The sequence below is a fragment of the Notolepis coatsorum genome (assembly GCF_963971535.1).
Source record: "Notolepis coatsorum genome assembly, chromosome: 6".
NCBI classification, from domain to species: Eukaryota; Metazoa; Chordata; class Actinopteri; order Aulopiformes; family Paralepididae; genus Notolepis; species Notolepis coatsorum.
In genome coordinates, this window is record NC_140170.1 from 74589882 (window position 1) to 74612751 (window position 22870).

Sequence of the window (22870 nt, forward strand, 5' to 3'; positions counted from 1 at the left end):
GTTGGTAGGGGGAGAGGAGGTCAGTGAGACATGAGAGGGTTGGTAGGGGGAGAGGAGGTCAGTGAGACATGAGGGGGTTGGTAGGGGGAGAGGAGGTCAGTGAGACGTGAGAGGGTTGGTAGGGGGAGAGGAGGTCAGTGAGACGTGAGAGGGTTGGTAGGGGGAGAGGAGGTCAGTGAGACGTGAGAGGGTTGGTAGGGGGAGAGGAGGTCAGTGAGACATGAGAGGGTTGGTAGGGGGAGAGGAGGTCAGTGAGACGTGAGAGGGTTGGTAGGGGGAGAGGAGGTCAGTGAGACATGAGAGGGTTGGTAGGGGGAGAGGAGGTCAGTGAGACATGAGAGGGTTGGTAGGGGGAGAGGAGGTCAGTGAAACGTGAGAGGGTTGGTAGGGGGAGAGGAGGTCAGTGAGACATGAGAGGGTTGGTAGGGGGAGAGGAGGTCAGTGAGACATGAGAGGGTTGGTAGGGGGAGAGGAGGTCAGTGAGACATGAGAGGGTTGGTAGGGGGAGAGGAGGTCAGTGAGACGTGAGGGGGTTGGTAGGGGGAGAGGAGGTCAGTGAGACGTGAGAGGGTTGGTAGGGGGAGAGGAGGTCAGTGAGACACGAGAGGGTTGGTAGGGGGAGAGGAGGTCAGTGAGACATGAGAGGGTTGGTAGGGGGAGAGGAGGTCAGTGAGACATGAGAGGGTTGGTAGGGGGAGAGGAGGTCAGTGAGACATGAGAGGGTTGGTAGGGGGAGAGGAGGTCAGCGAGACACGAGGGGGTCAGATGGTGGGAGACAGGAAGCCAATGGAGGTCCATCTTGCCAACACCAGATGTAGCTCAAATCTAGAAGTCATAGAACTCCATTGTTGTCAAAGAAAATGGTTAAAACACAGTGCCAGGTCACAAAGGTCACATAGCCATACTGTTGCTTTGGTCAGCATAATCAATCGTTGCAATGAACATGAGCACTGTATTTTTTTCCTGTGGAATGGGCAATGTACATGCTCTGGGATTATGTTGTACTGTTTACCACTGCACATTGATAGATTCATAGAACCTTTTTCTTTTCTCCCCAATTTAGTCGTTATGTGTAAATGGTCATTACGCTATCCTCTGTTGCTCTTGGGAGGGTGTAGACTACCACATCTCTCCTCTGTCGGTCTGGGGAGGGTGTAGACTACCACATCTCTCCTCTGTCGGTCTGGGGAGGGTGTAGACTACTACATCTCTCCTCTGTCGGTCTGGGGAGGGTGTAGACTACCACATCTCTCCTCTGTCGGTCTGGGGAGGGTGTAGACTACCACATCTCTCCTCTGTCGGTCTGGGGAGGGTGTAGACTACCACATCTCTCCTCTGTCGGTCTGGGGAGGGTGTAGACTACCACATCTCTCCTCTGTCGGTCTGGGGAGGGTGTAGACTACTACATCTCTCCTCTGTCGGTCTGGGGAGGGTGTAGACTACCACATCTCTCCTCTGTCGGTCTGGGGAGGGTGTAGACTACTACATGCCTCCTCTGTCGGTCTGGGGAGGGTGTAGACTACCACATGCCTCCTCTGTCGGTCTGGGGAGGGTGTAGACTACCACATGCCTCCTCTGTCGGTCTGGGGAGGGTGTAGACTACACCACATGTCTCCTCTGTCGGTCTGGGGAGGGTGTAGACTACTACATGCTTCCTCAGCCAGTCTGGGGAGAGTGTAGACTACCACATCTCTCCTCTGTCAGTCTGGGGAGGGTGTAGACTACCACATGTCTCCTCTGTCAGTCTGCGGAGGGTGTAGACCACCACATGCTTCCTCAGCCAGTCTGGGGAGAGTGTAGACTACCACATCTCCCCTCTGTCGGTCTGGGGAGGGTGTAGACTACCACATCTCTCCTCTGTCGGTCTGCGGAGGGTGTAGACTACCATATGCTTCCTCTGTTGGTCTGGGGAGTGTAAACTACTACATGCTTCCTCTGTTGGTCTGGGGAGAGTGTAAACTACTACATGCTTCCTCTGTTGCTCTTGGGAGGGTGTAGACTACTACATGCCTCCTCTGTCGGTCTGGGGAGGGTGTAGACTACTACATGCCTCCTCTGTCGGTCTGGGGAGAGTGTAAACGACCACATCTCTGCACTGTCGGTCTGGGGAGGGTGTAGAATACCACATGCCTCCTCTGTCGGTCTGGGGAGGGTGTAGACTACTACATGCCTCCTCTGTCGGTCTGGGGAGGGTGTAGACTACCATATGCTTCCTCTGTCATTCTGGGGAGGGTGTAGATAACCACATCTCTTCTCTGTTGGTCTGGGGAAAGTGTAGACTACCACCTGTCTCCTCTGTCGGTCTGGGGAGGCTAATGCATGCAGAGGTTCACGCTATTCCCCTACATAACGCTGTTTAGAACTGGAGATATGTGTTTATGAGCTGAATTAATGATTTTAGCAGACAATTGGAACATTTTATATGGTCTCCTGGTTGAGAGCCCCTAAGGGAAGTAAAGAGTAGGAAGAGTATTGAGAGTAGAAGAAATGCATTGTAGGCTTTGGTCTTTTCATAGGCTATGTTGACAATAAGAAAACAAATGTAATTACAGTACACTGGCATTACTGACTAAACTCTTTGTTTACCCTGGTGTTTGCTAGCATTTTAGGGAACATCTGGACAAGCTGTTTGCCAAAGGGATCGGACTGCTGGGCAACGCTCTAACTGAAGCCTTCACCATCCTGAGTGATGTAAGTTCAAATAAAGGGTACCTCTTTAAATTAAAACCCCAATCCTCAGTACAAACGTAACAAAAGGATAGCCCCCACCACAATGAAAACCTAAATATGATACTTGAGGATTTAGTTTTACTCTCAAATTGAATGGCTGAGTTCTTGATACAGAGACAGTTTATAACAGTTTATAACCTTTAACTGTACTGGACCTTCTAGCTGTAAAAGCTATGAAATTTTTCTAAACACTGGAGTAGAAACTGCCTGTATTCTGTATTCTATCTACAAGTCAAACTCTTCTTGATCCATAGACTGAAAGAAGGTCTAGATTGGGGCTTTAAAACATTCCACTCATCTCACGCCCCCCCCCCCCCCACACACACACACACACAAAAGCACTTAAAAACTACTCCCCAGTTTGTGACAAATCAAACAGGCTTCTTAAAATGGGCGGAGTGTTCCTTTACGCTGCTGTGTGTACTAAAGCTGTGGCTATTGAGGTGAATAATAATTTTTATTATTATCTGATACATAATAATGTATCATTATTGACTTTCTGTGATTATTATATACAGGTTTACACAAATCAACATTTCTGTCATTCTATCAATTTATGTTTTTATTTGTATACATTTGTATTGAATCAATTTATCTTTTTTTACGATTTATTTAAACCACAAGTGTCACTCACTCACTCACTCACTCACTCACTCACTCACTCACTCACTCACTCACTCACTCACTCACTCACTCACTCACTCACTCACTCACTCACTCACTCACTCACTCACTCACTCACTCACTCACTCACTCACTCACTAATTCATTCAACAGATAAGACATGTGATGTGTTTGTGCACGTGACCAGAATACACCACAGATTTGCATTAAGGAGGAGCCAGCACCACACTCCAGTAAACACTCCTGCACAAGTTTGCACAGGCATCATTTGTTCAAGTCCAATAGTCCGCAGCTACAACCCTAATCACTAATAAGTGGGAGCGCTCTCCCCTCTCCAGATTTGGGAGCGGGGGGGCGTGTCTTCCCTGCGGAAACGCTCCACTCCGCTGCTATTTTCCCGTTCCGCCCTCCGCGTGCGGACACCTCTATTCTGAAGTGTGATTAATGGCTCTAATTATTGCCACTGATTAATAATGCGTCTGATTGGAACACAGAAGCAGATAAGACCCAGGAGCCACTCTGCATTTCTTTTTATCTCCCTGTTCACAGGCCAGCGGAGGCTGCCGACGCGCGGATCGGGGAGCGCAGCTTTTACGTCTGCATTTGTCAGATTAATTAAAGCCCCTGCAATGAATATGGTAATCAGGCGGCCAATAGCTTCTCCCTGAAATGCCGCTGTTCACACGACAGACACTCAATGGGATCCAGATTGAGGCGGTCCTTATCGAGGTCCTTATCGAGGGCCGAATCAAACAGGAGAAAAGCAGGACGTTCACTTGACTTGAAGCGCACTGCACCAGTTCAGCACTGCACCAGTTCAGCACTGCACCAGTTTAGCACTGCACCAGTTTAGCACTGCACCAGTTCAGCACTGCACCAGTTCAGCATTGCACCAGTTTAGCACTGCACCAGTTTAGCACTGCACCAGTTTAGCACTGCACCAGTTCAGCACTGCACCAGTTCAGCACTGCCCCAAGTCTGAAGAATAACGAATGAGTGGGGATAGAATTCCCTTTATAAACACAAAGTGATATAATCCAGAAAAGTTAAGAAAAGTGAAGGCAAACAGTGATCTCTCCTTAATTTAGGACTTTTCTTTTTTATTACCAGAATCTCATATTCCCAAACTATCCAGCTCAGTGAAATGATGCACATTTTAAAACATAATTGCAATGAGTTGTACTGTATTTGATACCTCATCATAATGACAATCGAGTTATTTAACTCTCTCTCTCCCTCTCTCCCTCTCTCTCCCTCTCTCTCTCTCTCTCTCTCTCTCTCTCTCTCTCTCTCTCTCTTACTCTCACTCCCTCTCTCTTCCTCTTCCTCTCCCTCTCCCACTCTCTCTTTCTTCCTCTCCCTCTCTCTTCATCTGTCTCTCTCTCACACTCTTTATTTATTTATATCTTTATTTATTTTTTGTTGGAATGCTCCTTTGAGGTGTCAGTGAAGTGAATTAATATTGCTGCCTCATATCCATGTAATTTACCATATTCCAATGCATGCCAAAACATAACCCAAGAACAACTTACATTCTATTTTTTATATCCAAATTTCATTCTTCTGTATTTTCTGGGAAAGTATATATATATATACCAGCATTTTTGTCTGACCCTATCCTGCACTCATACAGTATGACATCCATCCATCAACGTCACTCGATTTTCCTGTCAGCTTCGTTTCATGTTCAAATCTAACACGATCAAGTCCCGCCTGAATAGCTGGGAAACACGTCAGAATTACACTAGTGAAACACATTCTTAATGCCATTTCTCGGTGGACTTCACATTTGATTAAACGTGCAACAGCACAGTCTCCATGCCACTCAAGCTGCCGTTTGACTGTAGTATTTAACCCGTAGTTACTGCCGATAGAGGTTGGTCAAATCTTTTCAACCAAAGGTCAACCAATGTAGTAATACTTCTCCACATGTAGAGGGAAGATAGATGAGTTGATCTGTACTGTCTGGGCTTCAAAGCTTCAGCAGTAATTATCAGTAATAACAATAATACTATTATATTATAATATAATAATAATAATAATAATAATAATAATAATAATAATAATAATAATAATAATAATAATAATAATAATAATAATAATAATAATAATAATAATAATAATAATAATAATAATAATAATAATATTATGATAATCAAATAATGGAAGTTTCATTCTTCCCACATGCAAAGTTTCAATGTGTTGTCTCTAAATAAGAGCTAGAGTGTAGAGGTTTTCTGAAAGTTCACATGAGTAAAAGTCCTTTTAAATGAGAAATACATTATTTTTATCAATACTCCAATTGTTATTACTCATATTCATATTATTGTAAGCTATTTATTTGGCTGATATAGACACATTTTTTGAATGGTAAAACAACAACAAATCATTTGGCATTGATTACCATGGTAGTGATTGAAGCTTTGAAGCATTCAGGTCAACCCTAGTACTGTAGTGACGAGGCATTGTAATTCTGCACATGTTCTGTGCACATGTGTGCATGTGTGTGTGTGTGAGTGCGTACGCATATGTGTGTGTGTGTGTGTGTGTGTGTGTGTGTGTGTGTGTGTGTGTGTGTGTGTGTGTGTGTGTGCGTACGCCTGTGTGTGTGTGCATACGCATGTGTGTATGTGTGTGTGCATGCGCATGTGTGTGTGTGTGTATGTGTGTGCATACGCATGTGTGTGTGTGTATGCATAGGCATGTGTGTGGGTGCATATGCATGTGTGTGTGCGCACGCCTGTGTGTGTGTGCATACGCATGTGTGTATGTGTGTGTGCATGCGCATGTGTGTGTGTGTGTGTATGTGTGTGCATACGCATGTGTGTGTATGCATCGGCATGTGTGTGTGTGTATGCATAGGCGTGTGTGTGTGTGTGTGTGTGTGTTTGCGTGTGTGCGTGCGTGCGTGTGTGCGTGCGTGCGCGCGCCTGTGTGTGTGTGTGTGTGTGTGTGTGTTTGCGTGTGTGTGTGTGAGCATGCAGCCTCTCCGCCAGCCCCCTCGCTGGGCTGCCAGTGTGCTCGGGGAGCAGCAGTCCAGCAGCTGTAATGTGATAATGGGGCTGCATGGGGCTGTATTTCTCCACATTCTCTCTTCTGTCACAGGTCAATAAGCCACTTAATTACCGCCATGCATCTTCTGGCATCAGATCAGTGTGTGTGTGTGTACTGTGTACTATACTGCACACCCTCTCCCCAAGTTTATTCACAAAGACATTATCTGGTGGTGATTTTACCCCCCCCCCCTCCCCAAACCTCCCCCCGCCAGCTGCCATTCTGGACAGAAACTTATATTATAGTTATATAATATAACATTAGAGTGGTTGGAGAGGATAGTATAGCACCAGCTGACATGAAGGGGTAGACACAGAAGGAAACATGACCCATTTAACTAATGTTTTGATATATTCTGGGACAGCCCATGTGTTTGCAGTTGTACATTCAGTCACTTGAAATGTGAATGTGATATATATATATCACCAGAAATGACTCAACCTCTACTGTAAATGAACACAACACTCTTTAGGTAATAAGGTTTGAAAACATTGTCTCCCTGAAAACTTGACGAAATGGAGTTTGTCTGAGATACAGTACTCAATTCACCATTTGCTCAAATCTAAAGTCCTTCCTTCCTTTAGTTACCATTGCTGTGTCAGACAACCGCCCAGCTGACAGCTGTGGTGTCAGAGGCTGAGCCCAGGGATGATTGAGAGACTAGTGCCTAAAAGACAACCAGGAGTGTGTTTTGTTGTGTGAGTGACAGCGTTCCTCCTCTGCCTCCAGTTCAACCAGACGGGACACGGCAGTGGGTGCAGCCAGGCCATCATGCTGGTGACTGACGGAGCCACAAAGATGTACGACAATGTCTTTGAGAAGTTCAACTGGCCGGACAGGAAGGTGAGGCTCTCTCTCTCTCTCTCTCTCTCTCTCTCTCTCTCTCTCTCTCTCTCTCTCTCTCTCTCTCTCTCTCTCTCTCTCTCTCTCTCTCTCTCTCAGGTGTAAATTCCATCCATGGCATTTGGACAAATTGGTTTCCTACTACATGACCTGAGGTCATGATAATAACCAACAGCGATGTAATAATAATAACTAATAGTAATGTAATGTGACGTCGGGTATGGTGTATCTCAGCGCACTGACCTGCCAGCGTCTCAGGGGAAACGTGGGAAATAAACTGGTCTCAAGGGCAGCGGGGAGCCTCACTCCCCAAGCAACACACCCCAACCCTCCACACCGGCAACATCCGCCATAAATCCCGTATGATCCGCAATAAGTGCGAGCGTGCACTCTACATCCACTGTTTCTGCTTGTGGTGCAGCAGTCAAACAATAACAGTAAAGCATATACCCTTCTGTGTAATACAGTGTAATTCAAAACCTTTATTGCGTTTACAGGGAAGTGAGAAATAAAAATAGAATCAGTGGCACCCGGCGGACCATGTGACCTCTAAGCACCGGTCACAGCCTGGCAGGCAGAGCTGCAGGACCACCGCGGTTGTTCCTTTCCCTCCGCCTCCTCGGTCCTACTCCGCAGCCTCCATTTTCTGGCCTGTTTTCGGATGGATTTTTAGTGCCTTTTGTTCTGTGACAAACGACTGCTCTACTGTAAAACCTCTTTTACACAAATGCAATTGAAATGAATTGGACTGCTGTGCCGTTCACAGTGTCATAAAAAGAAATAAAAAAGAACAACAGCTCCGAGGCTTTCTGTTTGGTCCCTTGTCAAACATATGTGCGCTGGCACACAATGGGGCAGTGTTTGGCAGCGTGTCCCCCTTCCCCCCCCCCCCCCCACCCCTCACACACACACACACACACACACACACACACACACACACACACACACACACACACACACACACACACACACACACACACACACACACACACACACACACACACACACACACACACACACACACACACCCCCCGAGGGCCACTGTGGGGCAGCCATTCAGCAGTTTCTAAGCATCAGCATCTGGAGTCAATGAGCCGTGCAGGTTTGGCAAAAAAGAGTCCTGCCGAGTTCTCTGGAAAAGGACAGAGTGGGATATAATTGTCATGATGTTGAGACAAAGCATTCGGGTTCAATTAGGGTTTTGTTAAAAAGAATAAAAACACATACTGTAGGCTGGAAATGTGTCCATCTCACAATTTATATACATATATATATATATATATATATTAGGGGTGTAATGATACACAGAAGCCGCGGTTTGGTACGTACCTCGGTTTTGGGGTCACGGTTTGGTACGAGTTCGGTACAACAGGAAAAAAGCAACAAAAATCCCAAATGCATAAGGCTAGGTTTCTTTTCATTAATTTTGAACAGACAGTAGAGCAAGTTATTCTTAGTCCAACCTAGTGTCATATAGTCCCCCCTGCGAGAGTTGGTACAGTCTAGCCCTGTAGTGTATCAAGCAGTAAACACAACAGTGTGAACATACACAATGGTTTTGGCCCCGTTTGCTTCAGTATCTAGAGGCTGCTTAACCCTTTCACTGCCGCACTACCAAAACGGTTAACCCTTTCACTGCGACAATACACAGAGGGTTAACCCTTTCACTGCCACACGACAGCGGGTTAACCCTTTCACTGCCGTGCGACAGAAGGTTAACCCTTTACTATCACACAACTGACGGTCGCCGGTCAGGGTGCTAACGATATCTAGAATTAGCTCTCGAGATCCACAAATAGCTAGCCATAGCTAGTCAAAACCAAACTTTGTGTCTTGCCTAATGTAATAGTCTTCTCCCCTGGTGCTACCTGACCATGACGCGTATTCCATCCAATCCTTGGCAAGAAAGTTGGTGATTATTCCACTTGTTATTTCGGCTTAAGTCCACTTGTTGTCACGGATGACATAATGATTTCAAAATTATTTCAAAATTATTTCAAAATATTTCAAAATTATTTCAAAATTATTTCAAAATGATGCACAGCTCGTTTAGAATCAGCTTTTGATTTTTGCATCTTGTTGCATATATGATAATAACAGACACAAAGATAACTTACACGGTTTGCCTCTGATCTCTGACCCTTCACCTCCTGACCAGGGTTCCGCTCGCAGACATTTATTATGATAATTAAGCACCATCTTGTGGCGACAGCTGCACATTGCACTAGGAGCAGAATAATTCAACAAAAGACGTATTCTTCGTATGGCTGTACGTACCGAACGGTGTCACCCATACCATGAAGTCGCGGGACTAATATATATTATATATATATCTGAAACTCATAACCCATTTGTTATTCATCAATTAATGTCTTGTGAAATAACATGGATCCATTCCTTGTGTTTCGAAAAGCAAAAGCAATGCCGCGTGCCATGGATAATCAATGCACCTGTGTCGTATTGACCAATAGCTAAGTCTGACTTGTAGATGGGAAGAAATATATTTTTTTTATCCATCATAACTCAACACACAGGTCTGGCTGTTTCTAATGTAAAGCACAGTGCTGCCTGGAGATGAACAAGAGGCATTGGCCTCCTTTACATTTACATTTACATTTAGTCATTTAGCTGACGCTTTTATCCAAAGCGACTTACAAGTTCTGTACGACAAGACAGCAAGAAGGGTACAACTCTATCAGCTGAGTAACAATGTTCATCAAGTGTTGCGTGTTACAGTGTAGGTTCGTTTATTAGGACAAAAAAAAATCTAACCCCGACTAACCTTAATGTCATGCACTTGTCCTAATAAACTAACCTACACTGTAACACGCAACACTTTGATGAACATTGTTACTCAGCTGATAGAGTTATACCCTTCTTGCTGTCTTGTCGCACAGAACTTGTAAGTCGCTTTGGATAAAAGCGTCAGCTAAATGACAGTTTTGCTTGCTTATACAGTGTGCCCCCCCCCCCCCCCCCCAACCACCTCCAATGTAAATTACCCAGTATGGTTGTCAATATCCCAGTGTACCCAACCCCCCCCACCCAACCTCCTCCAATGTACAGTTTCTACGTCAAATGTATATACTCCCTTTTCTTGACTCCTTCTGTATCACAAACGGTACTGTATTTGCAAATCTGGTATGTCATAAATGTATAGATGTAGCAGTACTGACTATCTGTATGTCATGTATGTCATATATGTCCTGATGAATTGAAAATGGGGGACCCTGGTGGAAACAAGACGAAAGTCTTTCTCTGGTCTGCATCCCCTTAACAATTGTGTGTATTGAGCTGTACTGTATTGTACCCATTCTGCAATCTGTTAATAAAGTTTTCAATCAATCAATCAAACTAAATGTAAATGTAAATGTAAATGTGCATGACAGTAAGGTTAGTCAGGGTTCGATTTTTTATTTAATTTTTTTAATCATTTCAGATAATGGTTGAAGAAGTGAGTCTTTAGTCGACGGCGAAAGATTGGACGGGATTCGGCTGTCCTAACTGGGATGGGTAGTGCATTCCACCATTGTGGGGCAAGGACTGAGAATAGGCGGCTTCTCTTTGATGACCCTCCGGGAGCTTGGATAGGAGTAGGTCTGAGGCGGCCAGAAGATGCAGAGCGTAGGGGTCTTAAGGGTGTGTAGTTAGAGACCATTGACCGGAGGTAGGCGGGAGCGGTTCCCTTTGCCTCACGGTATGCTAGGTCGAGGGCCTTGAAGCGGATACGTGCAGCAATGGGGAGCCAGTGCAGGTCCCTAAGAAGTGGGGTGACATGGGCCGACTTCGGTAGGTTTGAGATCAGGCGGGCCGCTGCGTTTTGAATGCGTTGAAGAGGCTTGGTGGCAGTGGCCGGGAGGCCAGCTAGCAGTGCGTTGCAGTAGTCGAGGCGGGAGATGACTGTTGATTGGACGAGGAGTTGGGTGGCTTCTTTTGTCAAGAAGGGGCGTATCCTTCTGACGTTGCTCAGGAGGAATCGGCAGGTTCTGGTTGTCGCTGCGATGTGAGCAGAGAAGTTCAACTGGTCGTCGAGGACAACACCAAGGTTCTTGGCGGTCGGGGACGCGGTCACAGCTGCATTCTCGACTGTGATGGAGAGGTCGGTCAGGGGGGAGGATTTGGCCGGCAGGTGGAGCAATTCTGTTTTGCTTAGGTTCAGTTTGAGGTGGTTGGTCGTCATCCAGGCGGAGATGTCGGACAGACAGGCCGAGATCCGCTCAGAGACGTGGATATCTGAGGGAGGGAAGGAGAGGAAGAGTTGAGTATCATCGGCATAACAATGATATGAGAAGCCATGAGACGTGATAATGTTACCCAGTGATTTAGTGTAGAGGGAGAAGAGAAGGGGTCCTAGGACTGAGCCCTGGGGGACACCCGTCCGGAGGGGGCGGGTGGCCGACAGAGTCCCTCTCATTGACACTTGGTAGGAGCGGTCGTTGAGGTATGATGTCAGCCATGTCAGCGCAGATCCAGCCACTCCCATTCCTGCGAGGGCCGCGAGGAGGATCTGATGGTTGACTGTGTCGAAGGCTGCAGATAGATCTAGGAGAATCAGGACAGAGGAGAGGCCTTTCGCTTTTGCTAAGTGAAGTGCCTCTGTGACCGCAATGAGGGCCGTTTCTGTGGAGTGGCCAGTCCGGAAGCCAGACTGATTGGGGTCTAGGAGGTCATTCTGTAAGAGATAAGCAGTAAGTTGGTTGGATACAGCACGTTCAAGTGTTTTAGAAAGAAAGGAGAGAAGAGAGACAGGACGATAGTTGGCTATGACGGTGGGGTTCAGGGTTTTTTTTTTTATGAGGGGCTTGACTCTGGCTTGTTTTAGGAGCTGGGCAGAGGAAGTTGTACAGGTGTAGTAGTGAAGTAAGAGCATAAGAGATATGTAGGAGCAGAAGACCTCCTTAATTCACATTGCTGTGCTCTTATTTACATGAGACCATTTGATTATCTAAAGGTCATGTCTGAAAAGCTTAACTTATTATAAACAAACCATTCAAAGCTTCAAAACACAGTTTCATTTTCTCCTTTAATTACCTCTGTACCAGTGGAAAAAAAGCACACGCAAAAAAATCAACCGGTATGTTCATGCCAGTTGGGAAACCATAGATTATCTCCAAATCTTCCAGTTATCCACAAAACCATTAATGTTACACAAAAGGTTTTTTAGAATATAAAACTTCTTTCAACTGCTAACGTACACAAATCCAAGGCACTAGCACACTGCCTCTGCTAACAAAAGGCTCAGGCATGGACTAAGATTTTGAAACCTCCTCAAAACATCAACAAAATGGAAAACCATTCATATTTAGCCCAACAGGAACAGACGGAGAAAGTGCTGTGCTCGCTGACGCTGATCCCTGCAGTGACCCCCGTGGTGTCCGTGACTGACTGTGTTGTGTTTTGAATTTCGTACATCATCAAACTGCCATTAAAACTCTTATTTAAATAATTGTATACAACAACTCAACAACTTCTGTGCTACATATTGTAGACTGTTACAGTTTGTAAATAAAAAATAAAAAATATATAATGTAAATATATATAAATAAAAGATATACATGTGCAGTGTGTTCATGGCAATGTTGACGGATCTATGGCGTGTTCTAGCTCTCATCTAGCCAAGAATATGTCCTGCTAACTATAGCCCATTTTTAGACCAATAAATACATTCTATTTCATATTTTTATATTGTACATCTCTGGACATTTATCAATCAATCAATCAGATTTATTTATATGGCACATTTAACATGACACATGTCAACCAAAGTGCTGTACAGAGGGTAGATACATATATAGACAACAATCACAACTCCTTTTTACGGGAGGGCACACAGGAAAACAGGGCATGAGTCAGTGAACATCGGGAAAAGCTAATAGGTAGAAGTGAGTTTTTAGTCTAGATTTGAAGGCATCTATTATTGTTTGGGTGATAATAAATATGTAATAATGTTTGGGCCAGAAGTGGGCTACATTTAGCCATGACATCAAGAAATTGCCATTCAAATTTTAGCACAATATATGGACTTGGGTTGTGCATCTTACACATTTACAGTTATTTGTGTGATTTTATAAACATATAATAATGATTTAAACTGCTTGGGCTAAAAGTGGTCTATATTTAGCCAGACATATTCTGGGCTATATGAGGGCTATGACACAGCAACAAAGTTTAAATTGGGTCTAGTGCATAACTGGGTTATGACTGTGTTATGACACTATTACATCACAAGCACAATACATTAATAGATTGATTAACAAATGCAATGTGAACATCCGGTTAATACAAACCATTACCTAACAAAGAAATCAAGAAGCAGAAGCAATTACAGCAAGGGAGAATTGGAGAAAGGGGAGGGGGGTAAAGGGAGGAGGAGAAGGAGGAGGTAGAGACATGAATGACAGGGTGTTTCTCATTACGGTACAGTAGCACCTCCTGCTGCAGATAGAATCAGGCCAGGAAGATGGAACACCAGCTTGGCACATCAGCGTTTGTGTTTGCATCTTCATTTCTTATCTGGTTTATCTAGTCCATCTCAGATAACTTGCCAACATCTCCTGTGTCTCCCCTCTCCTGCACAGGTGCGCATCTTCCCTTACCTGATTGGGCGGGAGTCTGCATTCGCTGATAACCTCAAATGGATGGCTTGCGCTAATAAAGGTTGGAGTCTCTTTTTTGTGGTTTTTATAAGAGGCACTCAATACCCTGTGCCAGTGGTATTTGGGTACAGAGATGTGAGGTGGTGAGGAATGAGGAGCGTGTGTGTGTGTGTGTGTGTGTGTGTGTGTGTGTGTGTGCGTGTGCGTGTGCGTGTGCGCGTGCGTGTGTGTATACATGCAGCTCAGCCTCGTTTTGCCAAGAGGCAGTGAAGTGCCACTGGAGAGGGAAGAGGGAAGGGGGGGTCAGAGGTCAATCTGCTCTAATCCTTCTTCCTGTCAGAGTGTCTCCCCCTTGGCTACACGTCGCTGATGGCTCCCGCATGTCCCCTGCTCTGGATGAGTGCCCTCTGGATGAGTGCCCTCTGGATGGCAAAGTCACAGCCAGTATAACAGATCTCAGTGGGATTGACTATAGGAACAGCCACCTCCTCCTCATCCACCACCTCCTAAAACCTAAAACAATACTTGATTCCATATTCTTCCAATTATTATTTAAGGCATTCTAGCCAACTCTATTTTTCCATACCTACACTTTCAACACTTTCAAAAGCAACATCCAAGAAAGCCTTTTTGTTCAAAGCCCCTTCTGATTGGAATAACTTACCTCGTTCCATCCATCTCATCTTTAAAAAATGTGCTGTCTTCTTACTTTCAAAGTACATGTACATGTTTTTAGTTTGTACATGTTTTTAGTTTATCATTTAACTATACTGCATGCTATCATGACTTTCATTACTCATCTCTTACGAAGTAACGATCCATTCCTATTCTTGCTTGATTTGTGTTTTGTTTTGTTTGTCCTGTTTATTTTGTGATCTCGTATGTTGGTTTACTTATTTTGTAATGTTATTTCTTAGTTGATTTTGTTGTTGTAGACTCTGTTTCGATGTCCAATGTTTTTTGTGTGTTTTTTTTCTTCTGAAAATGTACATACATTGTATTGTGTTAGGAGCCCCTTGAAAATAATCCCACTAGGTTAACACACCTGCAGTGTACTGGTATAATCCCCACTAGGTTAACACACCTGCAGTGTACTGGTATAATCCCCACTAGGTTAACACACCTGCAGTGTACTAGTATAATCCCCACTAGGTTAACACACCTGCAGTGTACTGGTATAATCCTCACTAGGTTAACACACCTGCAGTGTGCTGGTATAATCCCCACTAGGTTAACACACCTGCAGTGTACTGGTATAATCCTCACTAGGTTAACACACCTGCAGTGTGCTGGTATAATCCCACTAGGTTAACACACCTGCAGTGTGCTGGTATAATCCCCACTAGGTTAACACACCTGCAGTGTACTGGTATAATCCTCACTAGGTTAACACACCTGCAGTGTGTTGGTATAATCCCCACTAGGTTAACACACCTGCAGTGTACTGGTATAATCCTCACTAGGTTAACACACCTGCAGTGTACTGGTATACTCCACACTAGGTTAACACACCTGCAGTGTGCTGGTATAATCCCCACTAGGTTAACACACCTGCAGTGTGCTGGTATAATCCACACTAGGTTAACACACATGCAGTGTGCTGGTATAATCCCCACTAGGTTAACACACCTGCAGTGTGCTGGTATAATCCCGACTAGGTTAACACACCTGCAGTGTACTGGTATAAACCCCACTAGGTTAACACACCTGCAGTGTACTGGTATAATCCTCACTAGGTTAACACACCTGCAGTGTACTGGTATAATCCTCACTAGGTTAACACACCTGCAGTGTACTGGTATAATCCACACTAGGTTAACACACCTGCAGTGTGCTGGTATAATCCCCACTAGGTTAACACACCTGCAGTGTACTGGTATAATCCCCACTAGGTTAACACACCTGCAGTGTACTGGTATAATCCACACTAGGTTAACACACCTGCAGTGTACTGGTATAATCCCCACTAGGTTAACACACCTGCAGTGTACTGGTATAATCCCCACTAGGTTAACACACCTGCAGTGTACTGGTATAATCCACACTAGGTTAACACACCTGCAGTGTGCTGGTATAATCCCCACTAGGTTAACACACCTGCAGTGTACTGGTATAATCCACACTAGGTTAACACACCTGCAGTGTGCTGGTATAATCCCCACTAGGTTAACACACCTGCAGTGTACTGGTATAATCCCCACTAGGTTAACACACCTGCAGTGAGCTGGTATAGTCGTTTGAATAATCGAAACATCTTGCATCATTGTAAATGCCGTCATTAACTCTTTCTCTGCCACGCTGGCCGTGCATCTTGCGGTTAGTATATTCTAGTATATTCTATATTATAGCTATGGAGAAATGGTATGGCTAATTTGACAGACACTATTTGCAGTACAGCATGTAAAAAGGTGTTTGTTTCTACACACTGTAGTTTGTAGTTTATTACATGCTGAACATCGCCCATTTTCCGAAATAATCCAGTCTTTTTCCATAGATCGCGAGATAGGACACTTTATGTGCAATAAGCCCGAATCGTTCTGGTTGATTCCCTGAACCCCCAAATACTCCCAAATCAAAGGTATACAACATGTACATATGTACCTTTACAAGGGGGGGGGGCTAGTCTTACCCCGGAAATCCGATCGTTAGAAAAAGCCTCGTTTATGACCGGTACAGCAAGCCACTGTGATCGTTACATAAACATGTTCCACGTTTGGTAAAATAGACATAGGGGGTTCTTACCTTAGCCAGAAGGTAATCCAAAAAGAATAATTCCAATGATCCCATCGGCGATCGCGATTACAAGTTTATATGTAATTACACGTTGTTTACTGGACACTAGGTTTTGAGGCGAGCCGATCTGCTTGCTTTGGGAGAGCTCCTCCCCCACAGAGCCAGTCTCGATGCCTGATGCATTCAATGACAATAATGCTGCCTTCCTATCCGAGTTCAAGTGGTAGACGATACTGCCATCTGGTGATATTCGATCGGCATTGCAGTTCAAGCGTATGTGGCTGTGCCAAAGTGATTCAGATCGCTTCAGGCGAGTCTGTAGCGCGGGGATCAAAGGAAAAATATCAAAGGATCTAATAACGTATATATATACGTGATTGGCGTTCAACGCATGGCGAGCAAACACGTATATATATACGTGGTTGGCGGAGATTGAGTTAATGCAGTAGAGGTTGCACGTAACTTCTGGTATGTTTTGGTAACTTCTGGTATGTTTTGGTAACTTCTGGTACACAAGTGTACTTGAATAGGTAACCAGGCTCTGTGGCGATAGTCTTTGTACTCTGTGCTTTGGAAAATGTGTCTTAAAGGGGAACTATTTTACTATTTCTTTCACTATAAGGGCACTTTTACACAATTCCTGTGAGTCTATGGAACACCTCTGTAATATATATATATTTTTTTTATTCATTGTTTTGTATTTCTAATCAAGTCCTCAAAAACAGCATTTTTCTACCTCAAGATCTCGAGCCGTTTTGAGCCTGGGCTCCAGGTCCAGGTCCAGCCACTGTGTGCAGCTCATCCTGCACCTCTCCATTATCATGCAGCGGTGTCTTTCTGACATCACAAATCATCACATTTTCAAATGACTCAGTTCAGTGAGGGTGAATATTGTGAGAGGAGAATTGGAAGAATGCGCCAATATGAGAATTTTGAGACATAGATCATATTAATATAAGTTCACATAGCTAGGAAACAATGCTAAACACTCAAAAAGGCCATTTATAAGATAGTTCCCCTTTAAACACTATACATAAACTGAAGAGAGTCGCCACATTTGACTTAAACGCTTCAAAATGCTTCAAAAAACATCTTATGTGTCACTTTCTGAAATGTTTTGCCATTGTGATGTAATACAGTATCTGAATTCCTCTTCTTTCTTTTTATACACTGTATTAAAGCACCATAGAGCAACCATTCAACGGGAAAAGACAAAAACATTTCAGGAAAATATATGCACCTCAGATGCGAGCATGGCATTGTAGTCAGTTGCGGTGACTTTCATGGGTTTATGTTGAGTTACAGACACATTTTCAGATACATTGGAAGGACTTGGAACCCACATGTCAAGAAGAACTTGAACGGTCCTTTAAAATGTGTGTGTGTGTGTGTGTGTGTGTGTGTGTGTGTGTGTGTGTGTGTGTGTGTGTGTGTGTGTGTGTGTGTGTGTGTGTGTGTGTGTGTGTGTGTGTGTGTGTGTGTGTGTGTGTGTGTGTGTGTGTGTGTGTGTGTGTGTGTGTGTGTGTGTGTGTGTGTGTGTGTGTGTGTGTGTGTGTGTGTGTGTGTGTGTGATCACAGGGTATTTCAGTCAGATCTCTACCCTGGCGGATGTGCAGGAGAACGTGATGAGGTACCTCCACGTTATGAGTCGTCCAAAGGTGATCGATCACGAGCACGACACGGTCTGGACAGAGGCTTACGTGGACAATGCGGTGAGTAGAACATCCTGCCTACGTACGCAGTATACAGTACAAACTGTACAACGCTGTGTGTAGAACACTGTCCTCTCTGCGTACACAGTATACAGTACAAACTGTACAACGCTGTGTGTAGAACACTGTCCTCTCTGCGTACGCAGTATACAGTACAAACTGTACAACGCTGTGTGTAGAACACGCAGTATACAGTACAAACTGTACAACGCTGTGTGTAGAACACTGTCCTCTCTGCGTACGCAGTATACAGTACAAACTGTACCTCTCAGCAACATGAAATTATTCCATGTGTGCAAGTCACAAGTCGCTGTTCCTGATTATCTTTGTGTGTGTGTGTGTGTGTGTGTGTGTGTGTGTGTGTGTGTGTGTGTGTGTGTGTGTGTGTGTGTGTGTGTGTGTGTGTGTGTGTGTGTGTGTGTGTGTGTGTGTGTGTGTGTGTGTGTGTGTGTGTGTGTGTGTGTGTGTGTGTGTCCTCTGTGATCATTACCCTTCATGGTGCAGTAGACTTATTCATCATAATGAGGTTCATTAATTTGCTTGGATTTCCCCAAACCTACTTCTGTGTCCAGTAGGGTTGGGTACCGTTCACATTTGAACCAATACCAGTACCAGTTCCTAGAATTCGGTATCGGTATGTACAACGGTACATTATTTTGATACTTAACTCTCTCTTTTATAACATTTCTTTATTTCAGTTGTAAACTAAATAAGTCCAAACTTCTCAATTTCAACATTGTTATTTATTTAGAACATTTTGTTATTTATTGTTGTAACACACCACACAAAATAAATTGCATGATCATGTATTGTGTTTTAAAAAGTTTAAATATCAACATTATCTGGCCATCCTCTGTAAAAATTATCAAACTCCTCTGACCTCGTCTGGTCTTTCCAAAGACCCAGGAGAAGGGACAGTAATATATATTTATGGCAAAGGCTCCCTCTTGTCTAGTATATTACACTCTTATACTAAACATGTAAAGGTACCAAAACTTGGTACCGATTGATCTAGTGTGAACCGGTACTCGGTAGTACCGATGTCATTCGGTCGGTACCCGTAAAAGTACAGAGTTCGGTACCCAACCCTAGTGTCCAGAGTGACGATGCAGGTCAGAGTGTTTTACTGTACAGCTCAGTCTTGTTCTGTCTTCCTGCCCTGCAGCTTTCCATGGCACATCAGGTAAACACACATCCATCATGCTATCTCCTCTCTTCTATCTCTTCATTCTGTCATGTTCTCGGGCGACACGGAGGCACAGTGGTTAGCACTGCTGCCTCACAGCAAGAAGGTCTTGGGTTTGAACTCCAGTGGGAGGCCTTTCTGTGTTTGCTTGTTTTCGCATGCACTGTAAAAAAAGAAAACTGTAAAAAAAAGCAAACGGTAAATGTCTGGCAGCAATGGTTGCCAAATACTTACTGTCAAATTACAGTAAAACCAAATGCATTTACAGATTACAACCTTTATTTAATGGTTAATATTTTGATAAAAGGTAATTCACTGTATTTTTATGGCTTTTACACTTAAAGTAGAAAAACTCAAGTAATCTGTAAAATAATACAGTGAATTTGCAGTGAATTTTTTTATTTTTCTTTCACAGTGTGGGTTACCTCTGGGTACTCCGGTTTCCTCCCACACCAAGATACATACATCATGTTAGGCAGGGATTAGCTAACTCCGGTACATTTTCATTTGTGGAAACTGAAAGTGATTATTGAATGTGCATTGTCCCTAAATAAATAAACGACATATCTGGAATTAACTTCAGGTTGATATTTAGCATTTTATTTAACGCCGTTACCGGGCTAAATTAACGGCAGACTCTTATCGCGCAATAAAAAGATTAGCACCGTTAATCTATGTTCAAAGTTGGGTCTGGGAGCCGATTACATTAACATGTACCTGGAGAGCTTTCCTCTCATTTCATTATAGACACAGACCAGCGTGGACCTTCAATGACATGCAATTGTAATTTCATTAGACACAGACCAGCGCGGACCTTCAATGCCATGTAATTTAATTGACGCGAGCAATGGGCTAACGTTAGCTGCTAACTAAGTTATCTCATAACTAGGCTAAGCTAACTAGCGTTAGCCGATAACCCTGGAAACGCTCAAAGCGGACTCCACGACACCAGTTCCATTCGTGAGGAAAGGGGGTGGGTTATATTGATGAGGCTTGACAACCGAGGGCATCCAGTTTCCATCTCTGTGTGTTCAACTGTTCATGTGTTGAGTGACATCATCGCCTACGGCAGCTTAGACGCTCAAAACGCAAACTGGCTCTCTCTCTCTCGCTCTCTCTCGCTCTTGCTCTAGCACTCTCTCTCTCACTCTCTCTCTCTCTCTCTCTCTCTCTCTCTCTCTCTCTCTCTACGTTAAATGATTTAAAGAAGCCAAACGTTACAGTATAAATACTAACTGGATAGTTGATGATAAACATTTAATTTCATTATCTGAAATATTCTAAAATCATTAAGTCTGCTATAAGCCATTATCCCTTTGTGTGTGATTATTATTTTCTCACAGTAGTGTGTATGTATAAATTGTGTGTGTTTGGCTAAAGTGGATATAAAACACAGTACTGTGTAAAGGTCTTAGGCACCCAAGAGTTTTTATATAAATTGTCTTAGATGTAAAAAAAAAAAAAAAAAAAAATTAATTAGTGTGTCAGTAGACATTTTCATTTAATTATTTTTTAAAGCATCTTCATGGTTTAATAATGCAAACATATGTTGCAGGGACTATTATAATCATATTGGCGTGACTGTATGCATCAAAGGGTTAAATCAAGCATTTTTAAATGGGTAGAATTTGGGTAGAACACATATATTTTGAATGCCTTCGGCAGACTTCAAATGAGCCATTTTAATCTAGATTAACTCCAGGATTGCAGATAGATTAATCTAGATTAAAAAGAATTATCTATGCCCACCTCTAATTTTATTATTATGTTTATGTTTATATTAGCTTTTGCACTTGACAAAGGCTATTCTTCCTGGGGTCCGGCACTTACAACAATACAACAATATTCAATACATTACATCATTATCAACATCAATTACATCATCAATTACATCATTATCAACATCATTAACAATCTCCTCAGTTAAGGATGATATTGTACAAGATACTTATTAGTAAAAGTATTAAAATAAAATAATTAAAATAAAATAAATAGTGCTTCCTGAGCAGCACTCACTGCCATCAACATAAATACAATTAACAGTCAATTGGTTTTCACCGCTATGCCATAACGGTTCAGTGCATGCTCGTTAGATGGTAAATCTTAAATCTTAAACAAGAGGATTTGGTCTAGACGAGGATATCTTTTTGAATGGAGATCCTGTTATTGTTATTAAGAAGCAGTGAAAAGCAAACGTGCCTCGTGCGAGTAGGAATTCATATTTGTCCTATGAAGCCATTTTGCAGATGTTTTACGTGTGATAAAAGCCATACCTTGTGTAATAAAAGGCTTTTAAACACACAAGATGAGCATCAGTTGGTGGATAATATGCAAAAAGGCACCTGACCATAAACACACCTGATCAAGGCTTTACTTACCAACTAACGAGCAACACCTGAATCAATTAAAGTACGGTTATGTATATAACCATAGTTATATGAGTATAGTGACGCTCTGCGTCATACTGTAATACTCTTCCATATCAGTATTAGCACTGAATAAATGTTCACATGCACCTTTACACACCTCATCTGTCTGGTCACACCCCCATCCGCTCCTCTACATAAGCAGGGGTGTGGCCATACTAACAGCTCCTTCCCAAATCTTTCACCACAAAGGCAAGACCACGGGGTCCTCAGTGAGTCCGACGCAGAGCGTCACTATACTCATATAACTATGGTTATATACATAACCGTACGTTATACATCGTATAGCTCCGCTCTGTAATACAGGAGCTAAGCAGAGCGAGAGCTCAACAAATGTACCCGCTGAGGTCCCCCACAACCATCAGAACCGGGGAGGACCCGAGCCCCCGGACCCCCCTAGCGGAGGACGGGAGAGTATCGCATCCAACTGTGCGAAGTGGAGTTTAGCAACTCAACGCACAGGGTGAGCAGACCGTGGGACTTACCCACGACTACACAAACGCGCAACCCACATGCCACTAGGGAACGAACGGAAAGGAACAAACCCCTGTTACAACCCCTAATATCACGGGGTCAAGAGCAAAAGCCCAACCCTGTGGCAAGGCCGTAGCAGGGACTGGACCCCCCCGGAAAAGGGGGCCTGGAGAGGCCAACGACGCCGCAGCATCGAGACCCCACCAGGCGGTCACTAGTGACACCACCCCCCACATCGCCAGCGTATTCGGACAGGGCCCATCCAAGAGCAGGCCCTTCCCCCCTACAGCACGCCGCCCCGAAGCACTCAAGAGGCTACACCCACAGCGGGACCAGGCAGCGCACCGGGGAGACGACCCCCAAAAGAGGTTGATCCCTCAATCCAGGCAACAGGCCACTCGACCTGAGCCTGGAGCACTGTGGACTAGACAGGCGCCAAAGGGATCTGCTGAAACAGCACCCCGGCGGAAGGGGCGTATGCTGGCATGTTGT

General features: G+C 44.0%; 1 protein-coding gene across 1 annotated transcript in view; it reads left to right on the forward strand.

Annotated features, from left to right (window-relative positions):
- cacna2d3 (calcium channel, voltage dependent, alpha2/delta subunit 3) overlaps window positions 1-22870 on the forward strand; it is a gene marked incomplete at both ends in the record, with an annotated part of 138466 nt that overhangs the window by 41402 nt on the left and 74194 nt on the right. The window contains 5 exons of the mRNA XM_084315635.1: window positions 2602-2691; window positions 7138-7251; window positions 13830-13908; window positions 18159-18292; window positions 19458-19475. Coding sequence (XP_084171761.1) covers window positions 2602-2691; window positions 7138-7251; window positions 13830-13908; window positions 18159-18292; window positions 19458-19475 — 435 coding nt within the window. The remainder of the gene's footprint in view (window positions 1-2601; window positions 2692-7137; window positions 7252-13829; window positions 13909-18158; window positions 18293-19457; window positions 19476-22870) is intronic.